Below are 18,336 nucleotides of genomic sequence, written 5' to 3' on the forward strand. Positions count from 1 at the left end.
TTTTGGTCCCCTGTATTTCTGGTCTCAAAAACTTCTTTCCATCAAAAAAAGTGAGACCACACATCTGGTAGCCAATGCCCTAAAACAAGATTCAATGTTTTTTTTCATTCTTTTTTAAACTATGAAATGGAATCGGATACTATTTTCATTCAAATTGGAATATTCACAGGAAAATTTATCCACAATTCCAAAACAAGGTATCAAATAAAATACTCATTCACAAATTTATGAACATGCATATTTTAATTATTTATTAGCTTTTATTCAAATGAGAAAAAGAAAGAGGAAAAAATCAAGGGAGGTATTTTAGTAATTTAACTTGAAACACGAGTGTACAAAATTATTTATGGAATGCAAATATAATTTCCCAAGGTATGGAAACATCTTATCAGATTTCATCCATTTTCAGCAAAACATTGCATAGTTTAGATTTACAGTAATGATGCATTTTCTCTTTTTATTTTTATGTCAAATGGATAGCCAAACAAGCCCTTAATTAGTGGTATTGCCAAAATTATACCTCTTAATCAGTACAATTCTCCATGCTTCTTGGGAGTTTTCTTTTTCCTTTTGGTTTGAATAAATTAATTAACTAATCCAATTAATAAAATGAAAAATCCAAGTCAGAAAGCCCCCTCTTTTTAACTTTGATTTGTCCAGCACCTTTCTGGGTACCAACTATCTTAAACAATAATATTGCAACTTATAAAAAGGGGTTCTATTGGAGTAGTTATTGTCATGAAATTGCAAATTGTACTAATTAAATAGATAAAACCAAAACATATGGACTTTGTAGCACAAACACCAATCTTATTTGGTTTAGGAAGACACGTTACTCTTATACTAGATTAATCTATAAGCCATTCCACTGGTCTAAATCCATATGCTAGGAACGTTTTTGCATATGGATATTTAATTTACACTTTTTAAAATGATTTAAAAAGTTCAATTCACAACCTTAAGAAAGTTTATTTTTTAGTAAATAATTTTTTATTTTTTATTTTTTTAAAAAAAAGGGCTACTCTATAGGTGTCCATTTGTCAAAAATATTGGTTCTGTAGGCCTAATATTTTAATCGATTCCCTTTTGCTCTCCCTGGTCGGTAGAACACAATTTAGCCATGCATTCTAGTAAAAATTGTTCAATTATATGACAAGAATTACAGTATATAATTTATGTCACTTATTTCCTACACTCGCACAAATCATTCTATATTCAATATAAAACATCCCAAACTGCATTATTTTCTTAGCTCCATTTTCTCAGAAAACCAACAACATGAATTTCGTTGATGGAATTCATCTCCTTAACTTTGATGTCTGGGACATCCATGGCTTGTCCACATGTTGCAGGTGTAGCAGCACTTTTGAAAGCCAAGTATCCACAATGGATTCCTGCTGCTATGATACCCGCAGCAAACCATTTGGATAACACTTTCAAATCCAATTAATCATTATGTTCCATTGGCTAAAAATGCTAAACCGCTTGAAATGGAAGCTGGTTTTATTGATCCAAACAAAGCCCTTGATCCAGTTTTAATTTATGATGCTTCTGCACAAGATTACACTAATCTTTCGTGCTCATTGAAACTTTCCAAGGAGAATTTGTCTTCTTATTTTAAATCCAATGCTTATAACTATTCAAACCGATCTAGTCATGATCTCAACTACCCATCATTTCTTTTTTTTAATGATAGATTATAGACATTGATGGTTCAAGAATTTCAAAGAACTGTTACTAACGTTGGAGATGGCGCAGCAACTTACACATTTTCAGTAACAACACCTCATGATTCTGAAATTGAAGTGTCACCGAAAAAATTAAGTGTTTAAATCGATTTATGAAACACAATCCTAAAACGCCTTCATAAAGTATAAAATCAATGCTATTGATGGCGATTATTTTGGTGACATTGTATGGGTTAAAGAAAATGGAAAACATAAGGTGAGGAGTCCAGTTGTAGTAACACATTATTATTAGTAAGTCTCTATATGGTGGTGTAAACAATGTACTTTTAATTGACATTTTTATTTGGTCAGCCGCTGGTAATTTGACATAAAAAATTGTATCCAATAACTTGTCCCCTTGCGACAGCCACATAGCAATAACCACTGGTTTTAATTGTATATAATAACATGAAATATTTTGTTGCTGTTAGTGAAGCTCCCTGCAGGTTAGGTATAGGGTTTGTCATCCCAACTTCTTACCATGAGTTCTCATAAATTTCTAATTTGTTAAACCAAAACCCAAATTATTTCCGCTAGGCATGGTAAAAAAAGGTGTTGAAGCAAACATTTGGTGTACACCTTTCTTCAATTCGCAACCCGTTGGCAGTGGACAGGATAGCATAGGACGGAAGGAGGGACTAAAGCTGGGATTATTGGCATCTTTGACAAAGAATAATTTTGGAAATGAAAGCTAAAAAAACAGAGAGACATTTGCACATTCAGATTTATGTTAAATATTTTTAGCATTTTCAGTTCAGATAAAAGGGTCCTAACTTGAGTTGGAAAAAAAAAGAACCAACAAACTAAAATCTCTTATTAAGTTGCCATGTTAAGGCTAAAGTTTAAAAACCAAACAGCATCTAATGCTACTTGATACCTTCACTTCTGTGTCTCCATAGTTCTACATAACACATAAAGGAGGCAGCATTTATGAAAAGGTGGTGAATACTGAAAGCCAGCTATCGAGTTCCATCTTTAGAAGCATCACTCATCTACAGAGGAGCTACAATTTCTGAGTAACCTCAATCGGATTCCAGCCAGTGCATCTAACGTTGAGGATGATGATGCCCGATCCATCAGTAGATGCAGACAGTGGGAGGTAGAGGACCATGATATCAACCAATTTCTTGACAGGGGTTTCATGTCTCACGAAAGCCAAATCTCTTGATCAAGTACAGATGACTAAACAATTCTCAGTTAATATGAATATGATAGAAGCTAAGTTTTCAGTGTAACCTACATTCACTGACATGAAAAGACATCTGATGGATAATACCTACCAGACCCCAATCAGGATGCAGTCATTGACTTGATAATGCTTTCTAATAAGCACTGGCATGAAATAAGCATAGAAAAAAACTTATTACAATTACAAACAATGAGTTGGACAGTAAAAACCAATAGATGACAACCCAAGAAAATATGTCTGAGAATCTGGTCCTTATAGTAGGCTTACAAACTTAAAGACGCCTTTTGCAAGAGTGCCTTGAACTTCAGAAGAATCACCAAAATCCAAAACTAAATGATTGATGCATCAATGAGGAGATCTGCACAATGAATACATACAGCATAAAAACACATACTATTGCTTAGATAACATAATAGTGTATTTTATCTCAACTCTTGTTAAGTTGCCATCAGATTTTCTTTTCATTTTGGTTTGAATAAATTACTTGCTGATGATATAGGCAATTAATTGTGCAAATAGAACCATTCATCCTATGAGAAGGTATATCCCAAAAAGATTAGTGAAGGAGTTAAGATTAATTAATCCAATCAATAAAATAAAAAATCCAAGTCAGAAAAGCCTCCTCGTATAGCTTTGATTTGGCTCTTCTAACTTTTTAGAACACCAAAGATCAAAGATTATTGCAAGCTTTGCAGCCTTATCAAAAGGGTTCCTATTGGAATATTTATTGTCGAATTGCATATTGTACAAATTAAAACAGAGAAAACCATGAATAAAGAGACCTTGTTTTTTAGCTCTACAAAGTATTAGGGAGACAGAAAAATGTTAACGCTTTACAGAAACACCATGGCTTCTCCACAACTTGCAGACGTAGAAGCGCTTTTGAAAGCCCAGTATCCAAAATGGAGTCCTGCTGCTATTAGATCTGCTATTATGACCACAGCAAACCATTTGGATAACACTTTAAATCCAATTAGAGATAATCATCGTGTCCCTTTGGTCAAAGACGCTACACCTCTTGACATGGGAGCTGGTTTTATTGATCCAAACAAAGTGCTTGGTCCGGATTAAATTTATGATGCTTCTGCACAAGATTATGCTAATTTGTTGTGCTCTTTGAAACTTCCCAAGGAGGATTTGTCTTCTTATTTTAAATCCTATGCTTATACCTTGTGGGTTGAAGAAAATAGAAAAGAGGAGGTGAGGAGTGCCACTCCTATCCTTGTAACAAATTATTATTTGTGTCTCCGTGCTATAAATACTAAACTCTTAATCGACGTTTTTAGCTGGCCGGCTGCTGGTAAATTGACAATAGAAAATGTATCTGATAACATGTCCCACTAGATCAGGCCGAGATGGAAATGACTACTGGTAACAATCCTCATATCGAAGGTTCCAATGTCAAAATCCCCCTGGCTAGTGTACCCAAAAACAATTGTATCTAATAACATGAAATATTTTGTTGCTGCAAAAACAATATATAGTGAAGCTCCCTGGTGGGTAAGGGATAGGGTTGTTCCATCTCAACTTCTTTCCCTCTGTCCTCGTGAATTTGTAATTCGTTGAAGCAAACCCCAAATTATACTTTTGGTGGGCATGGTAAAAAGAAAAGGTGGAGATCTGCCACCAGCCACCACCTATGGTGGAAAATCCGTTGTTTCCTCTTGTCTACACCTTTCTTCGATTGGAAATCTACTGGCATGAGAGGGATAAAGCAAGAGGAAAAGGAGGGACCAAAAGCCGGGATTGACATCTTTGCCAATCATAATTTTTGGAAATGAAAGTTCAAACACACGCTCAGACACTTGCACATTCAGATTTAAGCTTATATATTTAGCTTTCTAATTTCAAATAAATGGGTCTCGACTTGAGCATTAAGTTGAAACAAAACAAACTAAAATATCATATTGATTTAAATTAAGAAATACTAGGACTTAGGTTAAAACACCAAACAGCATCTAATCTATTTAGTACTTCAACATCATGTCTCCATCTACATCACATATAAAGGTGAAAAATGGAAGTCTACATCAAAATCCCCCTTTGGAAGCACCACTCATGTACAAAGGAATTGCAATTTCCGAACAACCTCATTCCAATTCCACCCAGTGCATCTAACTGTGAGGACGAGGTTCTTAGCTTCATAGAGAAAATGATGCCCGATCCATCAGTAGATGCAGATAGTAGGAGCTAGAGAACCACGATAGCAAACCAATTTCTTGACAGCGTTTCATGCCTCATGAAAGCCAAATCTCTTGATCAAGTACAGATGACTAAACAATTTTCAGTTAATATGAATATGTATACCTAGGGGAAAAAAAACAAAGGCTAAATTTTCAGTATCACAGTCAAACTCCATCCATACAACCAATGCTGGCCATAAGAACAGAAAACCGAAGTCTGATTTCTTAGTAACCATATATATCAAATCTGTAGTATAAGTTTAGTGGAAGTGACCATAATTAGTAGAAACCATAGCTTTGTGAAAATGGTTCAACCACGAAGAATATTTTTTTCTTTCCATATCATAAGCAGCCAGAATGAAGAAAATGTGTCCATGAATTGAAATCATCAAAATTTATTTGTCGCTACCCATCTATGATGAGTCAAGATTCAAGACAACAAAAACAAAATCTCTATTGACACATTTTCTTCAAAGAATTTTCAGACCACTCAAAAGGCTAGCATGGAAGGAGATAAACAGATGAAACTGCCATGAAATGCATGTGCTTAACAGAAATACATTCACTGATATGAAAAGAAAATTTAACCTGCAATAAGACATCTGATGGATAATATTTACCAGACCCCAATCCGGATGCAGTCAATGACTTGATAATGCTTTCTACTAAGCACTGGCATGAAATTAGCATAGACAAAAACTTATTACAGACAATGAGTTAGACAGTAGAGCGAATAGATGATAAACCAAGCAAACTAGAGGGCAGATTTTAATGGAGTGATAATCATTTTCTTTTTTCTTCTTTTAGAGGGGGGAAAAAATAAAAAAGCCGAAAAACCATGATAAAATGATGTTGATATCTCAAGAAGTAACTATAAAATGGTTGCATTAGTAATCCAAGGAAACAGTATTAGAAAATCATTGCTGAGTAGCATACTTGAAATCATTAAGACACATTGTTCTCTCTCTCTCAAAATTCTACCATTTCCCCAACACTTTTCAAGAAAGAAGTTAATAGAGTACTACACTGTTTTTTGAAAACAAGTGATGGAGGAAAAGTACTTAAATAGAAAGAAAATACAGATTTGAGAATCTGGTCTTTATGGTAGGCAAACACCAACTTTAAATTACAAATTTAAAGACGTCGTTTGTAAGAGTGCCTTCAACTTCAGAAGAATCACCAGAGTCCAAAACTAAATGATTGATGCATCTATGAGGAGATCTGCACAATGAATACATACAGCATAAAAGACTAATTTGAAAATCGAATATTTATGTAGATAATATGTACAGTAAAAGATAAATATTTATACCTTTGGCGAGGTAAAAGAAATTTTTGTTTCTATGTCATGACCAACTAATATTTAAACAAGAAAATGGTTTTTGACACCAGTGAAATTAAACAAGCAGCATGAAGTTACAAGGAAATAAAATTTAAGCTTATAAATGAAGGGGATATAACAAATAACATAGTTAAAATATAGAAAAGAAAATCTTGATGATAACAATAGATACATCATAATAGAGGAATAACATATTTAGCAATGTTATTTTCTATGTAAAATTAACTCTTTAGAACCATTAAATATTATCAACAAATAAAGAAACCGCAAAGGTTAAATGCAGGCAGCTATCAAATGGAAACATCAAGACAACAAGCTATCTTGATACAGCAGGAACAGCATTGGCAGTCAAACTTGAGCTCCTAGTTGAATAATGGAGGTATATAGCATTCACTAGTAGCTATATGCAAATAATAAGGCACCTTCACAATATGAAAAAGCCAAATACATAGACATCAGCCATAGACGTGAACTGTGTAATATAGTCACCAAGAAAGGAAACATTAGCAGGAGAAGAAGCAAGAAACTAGATCAAGAAAAGACTTGCAACAAGATGTCCATGAACAAATCAGCATCAGAGATCACAAGAGCAGACGCTAACGAACAACAAATCAATAAAAGCAACAAAAAACAAGCATTGCTATATAACAACGTTCCCAAATAAACATTGCGTTAACAACATATGGCAACCTGAAGAATTGGTAAATACTACAAACTACATGTGCCAAAACTTGCTACTTCCATCATTTGACAATAATAGTTTCTGAGTGCGGGATCACAGGCAATGTTGAAATTTTATTACAAAAGTTACATCATTGGGACATCCAGTTGTGCCATATCCACCTTCTCAAAAGGCTTCCTCCCGAATAAAAGAAAAATGGTTGAAGTTTATAGTTGAAGTTTGCTAATGTATCATTTTCATTCCAAGGTGTATTATTGTCATGTGATGCACAATACACAATTAGAAGAAACTAAAGATAAAAAATCTGCAGTAATACGACTAACAACGTCAACAAAAGAGATCTAAAGCTAAATCTGTTTACTTGAATACTCCTGAGTCATAAAATCAGAATCACCTGTTTTATAGAATATGACAGAAAATAATCTAGTCGTTAAAAAAACATTTGATGCAAAAACCAGCCAAAGACATGCCCAAGCATTTTTACGTGGAGGACTATATTTCGTAACCAACAAATCTTAAATGTATCACAACTACCTGATTTAGTTGGCACAACCTCTTTCTCCACAATAAGACATTTGAAAAAAATGAATAGGAAGTAGGTAAGGTGGAATAGCAAAAGAAAATAAGTTTCAAATGGTATACCTGAAACTCACCTAATGGCCCATGTAAGGTGCACCTGCGCCTGGATGAGGCCTACCAGCACTGCTCTGCCCCATTTGTGGATTCTGGTATCCACCCTGCATCCCTGGTTGGTTCCCATAGCTCCCACCAGCCTGATTCCCATATCCAACCGGTGGCCCAGCCTGGTTTACAGGTGCACCACCAAGACCTCCAAGCAGATTACCAAGCCCCAGTCCAGCTCCCTGTGATGTAAGCAATGCAGTCAAGGCCTGCCCAAGGGCAGGGTTCAGTGCCGGCGCTGCCACTCCCGCCACTCCCGGGTTAAAACCCACCGCAGGAGCTGATGGAGCCATCAAATGCCCTGGCCCTGTGCCGCCAGACGAATACTTACTCTTCTCCTTCCTAGGATGGTAATGTGGGGGTTGATTATGATGATGATGGTAAGGCTTATTTGGCTTGGGACCATCTATAGCCTTCTGACAGTGCAAAGTATGGCCCTCAAACACTTTGTGAGGCTCTTCAAGAGCCTTTCTAGCACCCTCTATCGATTTGTATACAAATAAAGCAAAACCCTTTGGTTTGCCAGTGTGCTTATCGAGGCCTAGTGGCCCTTCCTCAATCTCCCCAAACTGTCTAAAATACTCGAGCAACTTCTGGGGTTCGATTTCTGCGGAAACGTTGCTCACGAAAATCTTCCTCTGCGTGTACTCCGAGACCGGAGGGGTAACAGGCGGGGGGGCCGGAACAGGTCCAGCCGAGGCAAGCTGGCAAGAAGTGGTCCGGTTGCCAATCTTCTTCTGGGGCTGCTTCAGAGCCTTTCGAGCACCACTCCGGTGCTTGAAGAGGATAAAAGCATAGCCTTTCGATTTCCCAGAAACCCTATCCGTCACAGCCTTGCAGTCCTCAATCTCACCATACCTACCGAACACTGAGGTTAGGGTTTCCGCGGTGGTGTCCCAACCGAGTCCATGGACAAAGATCTTACGGTGAGCAGGGTCGGCATCGGCGAGCTCACGAACACTCTCAACAAAGTCCGGGTACTTGTTAAGCGCCTGCTTGACGAGAGATAGCAGCTGCTCTTTCGAGAAAGGTTCAAGAAGCGTCTCCACAGGCTCATCGTCCACCTCATCATCCTCTTCCTCTTCGTTGTCTTCGTCGCCTTCGTTACCTTCGGATTGAGCTCCATCACCCGAAACGGCACCATTCGTAGGAACATTTAGGGTTTCGTCCTGTTGTTGCTCTTCGTCCTCTTCTTCTTCTTCTTCGTCTTCTTCTTCTTCTCCTCCACCATCACCTTGTTGTGCCTCTTGCTCTTGCTCTTGTTCACCTTCTTTCGTATCGTCGACAGCCATATCTTGCCGTCCGTGAAGCTCGTTGTCTTGTATTTGTTCGGACTGGGTTTGGTCGCCGTCTTCGTGTTCGTCTCCATGGAGCTGTGGTTCCTCTTCATCCTCAGGCGTAGGGTCAGGCTGTGCAGGAGGTTGTTGGGGTTGGGGTTCAGGTGCCTTGGCGGTCTCGGGCTCAGAGGATCGCAACTTTCGCTTCTTAGCCATGGCGGACCTAAAATTAGGGCTTTATTTTAATTTGGGGCTTTTTCTTTTAGGAGGGTTTCTTGAAGGGCAGGTGGGGGTAGTCTGACACACGGAGAGGGAAAGAGATGGTTCTTTTTCTCTCTTATCGGAAGCAAATGTTGTGTACGTGGAGAAGTTTCCACGTGTAGGTTATTGCTCTTTCACTAGACTTTCAGGATATTAGCTGGGCGTACAATTTATGGGCTGGATTATCCATTTATTGAAATTAGGCCTCCCATTTAAAAGTAGTTTTTTTTTTTTCAAAGAACATTCAATTTGAGGCCCAATTTTTGAACATTGGGTCAGATTTCTTATTACCATATTGGACAGGACGGGACCAATCATATCTATTCTGATAAAAAATAATAATAATAAAAAACGCTCTTGAATATAATTCGCCAGACCCAAAAGATTAAAAAATTAATTGATGAATAATTTCTCTCATATAGGGTCATGTTGACTCCTTTTATGGGCCTTTACAGTTGTCTTTGACATGAGCAGCATATATAGAATGGACAAAAACCTCACAGTTACAACTAATTTTTTTTTATTAATCCTTAAATTGAATTATACAGGGTTAAAAGATCTTTAATACATAAAAAAGTAACAAAACGAACAATACAAAAGCAAAAAATAAAAATTTTTGAACCTCTATCAAAACCCAGAAACAAGTTTCATAAACCCATCATCAGATTTTCTATACTCCAAACCACATCATTTACAAAGGGAGAATAATAAGAATAAAACAACCACGTAATTCATCTGCTGCTGCATCACTTTGTTATAAAAATAATAAATAATAATAAGAAACTAAAAAGTTCAATTGTTAGCGGTTAATTGTCAGAGTCCAAACAACACCTCCTTTTTTTTTTCTTTTTTTTTTTTTTTTTTTAAGTTGGAAAGAAAAACAAAAGACAACTGAAATCTGTAGTCTACTGTTCATTTTACAGAAATCAATTTTGTTGACTGTTAACATTCCCACTCCATGTTCATGACCATATATATCTTTCAAAGCCAGCAAAAGCTAGTGGGACAAAGAATAAGCTTTAACCTAAAACATATTTTTCTGGTGATATCTCAACTGGAAGCCATACCATCAGCGAAAAGAAAGGTTGAGAGCAATGCACACCATAGTGAATTTTACACAAGGAAGTTGATTCTGCGAAGCCGCATTAGATCCCTTTGACCATACAAGAATTTCCCGTCTCCTCAACAGAGATGTTGGGACCATCTATCAAAATTCAAAATCTATAAGCTCCGGTAATCTATCACGGTGACTTCATCCTCTGGTGCATCTAGGTCTTGATAACTGCATAGATTTAATAGAAATCAGTGTTTTCTATCTGTCATGATTTGGAAAGGGAAAGAATTTTTAAATCCCAAGGAAATTACAAGAACTTTGTGTTTATTCACTTTCATAGTTGCAGCTCTTCCCGACAGACAATAATATTCTGGTTCTTATAACAATCTGACTTACAATCAATCCAGAAGATAAATATGGAACTTGCTTTTATTTCAAACTAACACCTTACTTTCTCCAAGCAACCTGAAGTTTGGTAGCAATAATAGGTTAGCAGCATAAATTACCTGCGTAAACGTCTAGGATCCTGCCGAAAAGCTGGAGATAAAGCAAGAATTGGAGCAGGCCCACTAATCTGGGGTCCAGGTCGTCCACTTCTGCCACCGGCTTCAAAAGGTGAAGGACCACCCTGTTCTCGCAACATTCTCATTGCAACTTCAGGTGGAGCAGGAACAAAAGGCCCCAGTGGACTGTAATGCAAAAATATAAGAACATTTTCAAGGAAATTAGCAAAGTTAATTAAGAATTGCTGCAAGAAACGAAATAATAGAAAATTGACATACCCAGCACCCGGAACAGGCATCAACACTGGTGGAGGGGGTATGTCTGAGGGGAAAGGAGGAGCGACATGCATTCCTGGCCCGCCAAAAGCATCATACATTGGTTCCTCAAGATTTCCTCCATCAGGACCATCATTGTTGGGCTGAAATTCACCTGACTGAAGATTATCATATCTTTCACCACCATTTGCTCGATTGTCCCGTTCTCTCCGATTACCGCGATCATCTTTTAATCGAATATCTGCACCTAATCTACGCCTCTGTGGTCTCTCCCTCTGCACACGTATAATCTTTTTTAAATTGATGATGCGATATGACAGCAATGAAGAATGTGAAACATTAATAATATTTAATCATAAGATGGACAATCAGAAACAAAATCATCAACTTGCAAAAGAAATAAAATATAACTTGGAAAAGAGTCCCTGATTGCATGCACATTCTTGTTATCAACTAATTTGAGCTGAACATTCTTAATAAAACTGGAATATTAATATATAAAAAGATAAACGAACTCTGCGGTCAGGGATTAGTCACTGTCAAATGAATTTTAACCCTAAATATGAATGATCGACATTTTCTTCTATTTAAATGCTCTGCCTTTTCAAAACCTGTTGAAACCGGAACTCAACCTGGAATAAATCCACATGATGTTTCTTCCTGGTCTCTCGAAAATAGTGGACATAATAGAAATACAATATAGATCAAGAAGCTGAGAAGGAATCTGAAAGTACTGAAACAAGATCTGATGGCCTTTACTGAAACTTGTAAAGGGATTCTCATAAGTTCAAACCTCAAGGCACTAAAACAAGATCTGTGGTTTTTTCTGAATTTCCAAGCAGCTCCTTAAGTTCAAATCTTGTGTTCACATAGAAAATGAGTGGGGATGGGGGTGAATGACTCTCATGTTACCAATTCTATCCCCAAGGTACCAAAAATAATGCATATCAACAATATAGTCACTGAAGAGTATTTCACCATGCTAATAATAATTGTCATTTTAGCGAACCATACCTGTATGGGTTGCTGCATAATAGGTGTACCACCGGGTGCATTTGCATCACTGTGAAAGATTAAAGAAAATGTTAGACAAAAACAAATATAGAGAAAATGCACAGAAAGAAAGAACTTCACACCCAATAGTGTACTTAACTTCACACCAAACAGTGTTAACTTCACACCAAATAGTGTACTTACTTCATGTAATTTTGGAAATACAGCTCTTCACGCACTTTAACTGTCAGCTCCAAAACAAGATCTGGGTGCTTCAGTTTAAGATGCTTGTGCACAAACTCAGCAGCATGAAAGAGTTTTGTGCAACCCTTGGCTCCGCAACCATACTTCCATCCATACTTCTCATCCCTGATTTTCCGGACATAGGGATCTAAAGCTTCAACAGCAGCAGCATCTATCTTCTCCTTAGCGGTCATTACTTCCAAGGGATCTTGATTCTGCAACCTCTCCTGCCAACGAGAATCCAGTTTCTTTTCCCACTCAGCTCCATTAGCAGTTACACCACTACTCTTTGCATCTGTCCTCACATGACGGAGACCCTTAGGTTCACTTGTTTCAACCATCCCATAATAGTCTAAGCCATGAATACGCCAAAGATAAGTTATAAGCGTGTCTAGTAACTCGATGCCCTCCAGGCCCTTGACAGAGGTTAAACCTCGTATAATAATAACTGGGCCAGTGGAGCCTGCATTGTCATTATCAGATCCACATAAAACATTTTCCTCAACTCCTTTCTCGGAGTCAAGTTTGCGTACAAGAGCCTGGGCTTGTTCAATGTCAACCTGTATTCGTCTAGGTTCAGAACTGACTGGATGAGCCTTAGGAGCAGCTGAAAGAAGGTCAGCTTCTTTAGTCAGTGCCCTACCATGCCTTCGTCTTTTGTCACCCGCATCCATTTCATCATCCGAGTTTGGATCACTAGTCTGTCCAGATTTATTTGAAGTTGAGGCACTGAAACCTGGCCCTCTGCATAAAAAAATATCAAATTTTTTTTGTTTGCATCTACAAGGATGACAAAAAATGACAGCAAGACACAAAGGAAAATACAAGTATGGAAAGGTCATTCTTACAAGTCCAATGTTCCACTTTGCAAATCAAGAATGAAATCCTTTGCAATCTTTCGTGCAAGTTCATTCCTCCTAAAAAAGATCCCATAAGAATAAATAGTTTAAAGGCAAAATCTAGAAACAACACTTTTTAAAGAACAGATCTTTGCCTCAGAAAATTTCCTATTAAAACTATTAAAACTCATGTTTAAAAAAAAAAAAAAAACATAATTTGATGTAGAAAGACATACCTTTCTATAACAGCAATTAAATTTGTTGGATGATATTTGTCTTTCAACCTACATAAACGAGTAAGTACAGTGAGAATTTTTTTTTGATGATATATATATATATATTTTTTTTTTTGGGTGAGTCCAGTTAGAATTAAACGTAGGATAGAGAAACTATACAACTAATACACTATAAACTAGGTAACAACCCAAAGAAAACATATCCAATCCCTCATACTCAGATTTAAAAATAAATAAATAAATAAATAAATAAGCTTACAGATTATTCCACATGAACAAAGAGATATCACGCAAAAAATGAGACCTACCATTCCTCATCCTTATGTGCATTAAAATAAGCACGCTTCTGAGTTGAAATATATTCTGACTTATATTCTTGATATCTGTATGGTAAAAAAGTCAATGATACCATAACAAGACAAATTATGTTCATACTTACTTAAAAGCAATTCAAATGGCCCATTATGTACCTGCGTTCAGCTTCAGATGGTAGTACATCATCTTCAAGTTCCTGAATGAATTGCTTGTACGACATTAATCCTTCCCTGGAAACATTCACTTGTCACACTAATGAGTAAGTTGAATATTGTACAAGAGTACTCCATGTATAAACAAGAACATAAACATCCATTTGGCGTGGGGTTGAGTAGGGAGAAAGAAAAGGAAGTAACTAGATCCAACATAAGAAAACTATAAAATGTTTTCATGAAATAGCTTTCCCTAAATCCAACATAAGAAAACTATTAAATGTTATCATGTGATAGCTTTCCCTTTGTTCTCTGGATAAACAACCAACAACAGACAGCAATGATCTCACAAGATTTCATTTCGGGGGGTTTTTTTTGCGAAACTGACATCTGGTCCACTAAAAACTTAATAAGTATTTCTTTTCAGAGGGATTCTAGATTAATCTTGACACCCTAAACAAACCTAATAAGTATTTCTTTCCTTTTTTTTTTTTTTTTTTTTTTTTGGGTGAAAGGGAAAAAAAAAAAAGGTTTAAACTGGTTTAAGATCATATATAGATTACAATGAGCATTTATTCAACTACCGCTGATAGTACAGACATACCTATAATATGAAATTTTGACACTCAGCAAGCTACATAGCTAAACATGATATTACTTTCACTTATCAAATCAAAGTGGTATAGTTTACCATGAAAAAACTACATCAAGAAGAGACTTGAATCCCCCTCCTCCCTCTGTCACACACACACACACACACACACATGGGGAGGGAGATGTGGGAAGAGGAGGAGGAGGAGGGGGAGGAGAGTGGGGAACCCTCATAAACAGAGGTTCATAAAAGATTGCTCATACAAGCTAACCACATATTGTTAATCAAGAAGTTTCAACAAAGGCATACAATTGAATCTGGATTGCAAAATTTTCTAATAAACACCTTTTAATTTTTCAGGAGTTAGAAAGTTCTGCATCAAAAAGAGAATGAGTGATTGAATAGGCAGGTTCATGACATTTGGAAAACATGTTTTTTATGCATATATTGGATAACGACTCAACATAATACATACCATAACTCATTGTGCAGTATACAAAAGATGTTGTTAGGAGGTTCAAAGTTATCAACAAACTTAAATTAAGAAACTACAGGTATTAACTCTAGACTCAGATCAACTTAAGATAATAGTATCCAATTTCCAATTTGATCACTAAGAAATGCTTCTATGGCCTATACCATAACCAAACCACAATGTCATAGACTGGTTATGCTATTGATTTCTCATTCTAGAAATTATTTTTAAAAAAAATTGAGAAAATCAACAAATATAAATTTTTAGAACTTCAACAGTCCAATACAACATTACAACATCGTTAAGAAAACAACACTCAATCAGAAACAATAAATAATTGTATAGAATAAAAGAAGTTATCAAAATTAAAACCAGGTGACATGATAATCCTAACCTTTGAGTAGTCCCTGCACCAGATGCATCCCCATAACCACCACGACCTGACTCCCAGTCTGTAAAGAGGAATATATGCTGTTACACTCCACATAAGAAAACTAAATAACAAAAAAAACTGAAATATTCAAGCAGTGGGATTCAGCAATGAATGCAGAAAACAATATCACTAACATATAAGGCAGCCAGATGCCACCAAGGTCTAAGATACATGTTAAGTTGTATGGTAAATTAATTAATTTGATTGTAGAGCAGAAGTTACATAACAAGTAACAAGAGACCCAAAGCTACCTCATTTGCAAGCATACAAGAACTATAACAAATAAGCACCAAAATTCATAGCATGCATAAAATTTGACAGGTTCAATGGCTGATCCTTATTTGAAAGCACCAGCAAGAAACAAAGTGAACTAAGTAAAAGTACTACCAGCTACTTCGAAAGTAGATTTAGCTCGAATTATTATGAGTGTTCATTACAGTAGCATATCATGCTCCCAAAGATGGGCGTATTTTCCCTCAGGAGGCCTAAATGTTAAATACAAAAATTTGTCTGGCAGACTAGTTCCCAGTGCTGAAGCACTCATCGAGGACCATCTTGTCAACAGTCCTATATGAGTTAACACATGATGAAGTTAACTATAATGCTTCACAAAACATAATTAACTTCAGAGTTTACACATAATTAATTTCATTCAGAGTGTTACACATAAATAATTTCCCTCAATTTGCTGTCAAGCTATTAACTTACATTTAAGAGTGATCAACCGAAACCAAATAATAATAAAAGTTCAGCAATTAAAAAATGCAGTTACCAGGAGGGCCATAGCCAGCAGATGATCGTCCAACATATCGTCCATGAGGCCTCTCATCAGCATACCCAGGCCTGCTGCTTATCTCACGATCGTATCCACCAGCATAATCATATCCAAACCTATGCCACCACAAATTCATAGCAACATGTACAGTCAAGACAATTTAAAACAAGAAGGAGCAGCTACAGACAATTATGCAAACAAAAATATAGAAATCAACCATAAAATTAGATTCTTTAGGCAGAGTGAAAAATTATATATATATGCAGCTCATGGATACAAGTCATATAAAATACAACAGCCACTTTAAGGCACCTTAAGGTATAAGGGAGTGAACCTAATGCAAAGATGCTTTCAGTAAAAATGAGAATTTAAGACCTGAAAGTTCACGGAACTTTTGACCTTTAGTTCAAGGAAATATGCAGTACGATTTCACAGTATACAATTCACAGGTACGTCAAAAGCACTCAGCAAGTAGTCAAACTTTGTCAACAATAACAAGAAAACTCCTCATAATACTCTCAAACTTAAAACAATTCCTCAGAAGAAACCATTTACAGCCATTGCACAATGACACTCATCATAATACTCTCATATTTGTTCGTCTTTCCATAAGTAACAGGTTTCATAACTACATCCTACAGAATCCAACAGTCAACCCTATTGGGTAACACAAATTAGAGAGGGCAAGGTTGAATAAAAAGTTATAGCAACTAGCTACTCTACTGAGAACTGAGACTTGCAACCAGTTTTCCTGCTTCATTCCCTTTTAAAATATGCACCTATGTTGCACTCCACCAAGAAGCAACTTTAACTCCATAAATCAAATCTGAAGCCAATATAAATTCTCCACAATGTGGAAATGAAAGTTACACTACAAATTTCCATTTTCTTCACCAAATGAATCTCCACAACGATGAGAAATTCATGCAATATATCATTCTCTTCATTTCTCATTGTCCAAGTTTTTCCAACATTAGCAATACAGGAGAATGTAGCCAAACTCATGCCAAACCATCAAACAAAGAAAACCAATAAACTAATTATGGAAATTCTATATCCAATTTAACAAGTCCAGTACAAAATCATGAAAAAATAAAAAATAAAAAATCCCAATCACCTTCTATCGCCAGGCCCAAACCCTCCACCTCTGGGACTTACTCTCCTCCCTTCGTACCCTCCATCATCCCTTCTCGACCTCTTATACGGCGGAGGAGGCGACCTTCGAGGAGGAGGCGAGTGCCTGCGATCCCTATACGGCGGAGGAGGCGGGCTAATGCTGCTCCGCCGCTTGTACTCCCTATCTCTATCTCTCTCCCTCTCGCGTATCGAAGGCGGAGGCAGCGGCGACCTGTTCCGATCGTAGTAATCTCCTCGGCGACTCGGAGGTCGGTCGGAACCATCCCTATCGTCTCTTCTCTCCCTTTCATCCCTATCTCGTCTTCTAGGCGCCGGCGGCGGATGCGGTGGATGAGGCGGGGACGAGGACTGAGGGTCATCGTCGCCGGATTTCTCCTTGCGCTCATGGCGACCGTCGAGTGAATCGACCGGCATGTTCATGACCTCCGCCATGGTTGGTTAGCTTCGAGAAATCTCTGGGTTAAAACCCTAGAGAGAGATAAAGATTAGAGAGAGTGTGTGAACAAGAAAAATAAAGAGCTTTGAGGAAAAGAAAATGTCTGAAGCTGATTGATGAGTGGGTTAGTAAATGAGAAAAGACCGACCTGCCGAACGACTCTCTCTCTCTCTCTCTCTCTTTCTCTCTCTTTGCCTCCCAGAGGTACTAAGACGATTTACATACGCGGCACGCCAAACCTTATTTAAGCTTAATTAAACAAATACATATTGTAAAAATTAAAAAGTCGAAAATTTGAAAATAAATTTCTTAAAATTTATTATAAAAAATTTAAAATTTCAAAAATTATGTTTCCATTATATGTGTAATAAAATTTTTATTGTATATAACTTCAAATAAAACAGATGTATTAGCTCAATCTATCCATTTAAAAAAAAAAAAAAACTATTTTTTATTCCCTTCTTCTTATATTTTATGATAAAAAAATAGTTTTCATTAAGTTTATATTTTCTGTATATAAAATATTATTTAAAAA

The 18,336-nt window shown here is 36.7% G+C and overlaps 2 protein-coding genes across 18 annotated transcripts; both read right to left on the minus strand.

Annotated features, from left to right (window-relative positions):
- Positions 1-2,520: 2,520 nt before the first annotated feature.
- LOC107410426 (UBP1-associated protein 2A) lies at positions 2,521-9,426 on the minus strand. Of its 16 annotated transcripts, XR_009634360.1 has the most exons (4): positions 7,777-9,426; positions 5,688-5,771; positions 3,184-3,274; positions 2,521-3,059 (listed from the first exon to the last, which is right to left on the minus strand). XR_009634360.1 is itself a non-coding variant. In XM_048467910.2 (2 exons), the coding sequence occupies exon 1, from the start codon at positions 9,295-9,297 to the stop codon at positions 7,777-7,779; it is 1,521 nt and encodes a 506-aa protein (XP_048323867.1). In that variant the 5' UTR covers positions 9,298-9,426; the 3' UTR covers positions 2,521-3,274. The 16 variants fall into 16 exon arrangements, 11 of the variants coding, with proteins under 11 accessions (XP_048323867.1, XP_015873341.2, XP_024926289.2 ...); XR_007239059.2 differs by lacking the exon at positions 5,688-5,771 and having other exon boundaries at positions 2,521-2,909; XR_007239058.2 differs by lacking the exon at positions 5,688-5,771.
- A 643-nt stretch (positions 9,427-10,069) lies between these two features.
- On the minus strand, positions 10,070-18,087 carry LOC107410425 (serrate RNA effector molecule). Of its 2 annotated transcripts, XM_025070520.3 has the most exons (13): positions 17,950-18,087; positions 17,346-17,833; positions 16,226-16,344; positions 15,415-15,472; positions 13,957-14,031; positions 13,795-13,869; positions 13,487-13,534; positions 13,260-13,328; positions 12,373-13,155; positions 12,190-12,238; positions 11,179-11,450; positions 10,903-11,085; positions 10,070-10,624 (listed from the first exon to the last, which is right to left on the minus strand). In XM_025070520.3, exons 2-13 carry the CDS (start codon positions 17,795-17,797, stop codon positions 10,564-10,566), a joined length of 2,244 nt encoding a protein of 747 aa, XP_024926288.2. In that variant the 5' UTR covers positions 17,798-17,833; positions 17,950-18,087; the 3' UTR covers positions 10,070-10,563. The 2 variants fall into 2 exon arrangements, with proteins under 2 accessions (XP_024926288.2, XP_060667766.1); XM_060811783.1 differs by having other exon boundaries at positions 17,346-18,026.
- Between the last annotated feature and the right edge of the window lie 249 nt (positions 18,088-18,336).

Source organism: Ziziphus jujuba, chromosome 10 (assembly GCF_031755915.1).
Source record: "Ziziphus jujuba cultivar Dongzao chromosome 10, ASM3175591v1".
Lineage (NCBI taxonomy): Eukaryota > Viridiplantae > Streptophyta > Magnoliopsida > Rosales > Rhamnaceae > Ziziphus > Ziziphus jujuba.

What these genes read in the sequence shown, in the direction of transcription:
- LOC107410426 (XM_048467910.2), bottom strand. Translation starts at nt 9,297, where the DNA reads ATGGCTAAGAAGCGAAAGTTGCGATCCTCTGAGCCCGAGACCGCCAAG.
- LOC107410425 (XM_025070520.3), bottom strand. Translation starts at nt 17,797, where the DNA reads ATGGCGGAGGTCATGAACATGCCGGTCGATTCACTCGACGGTCGCCAT. An exon ending in TGCTGGCTATGGCCCTCCTG is followed by an intron (nt 15,473 to 16,225) that starts GTAACTGCATTT and finishes TCCTCTTTACAG; the next exon opens with ACTGGGAGTCAGGTCGTGGT. An exon ending in TATTTCCAAAATTACATGAA is followed by an intron (nt 12,239 to 12,372) that starts GTAAGTACACTA and finishes AATCTTTCACAG; the next exon opens with TGATGCAAATGCACCCGGTG.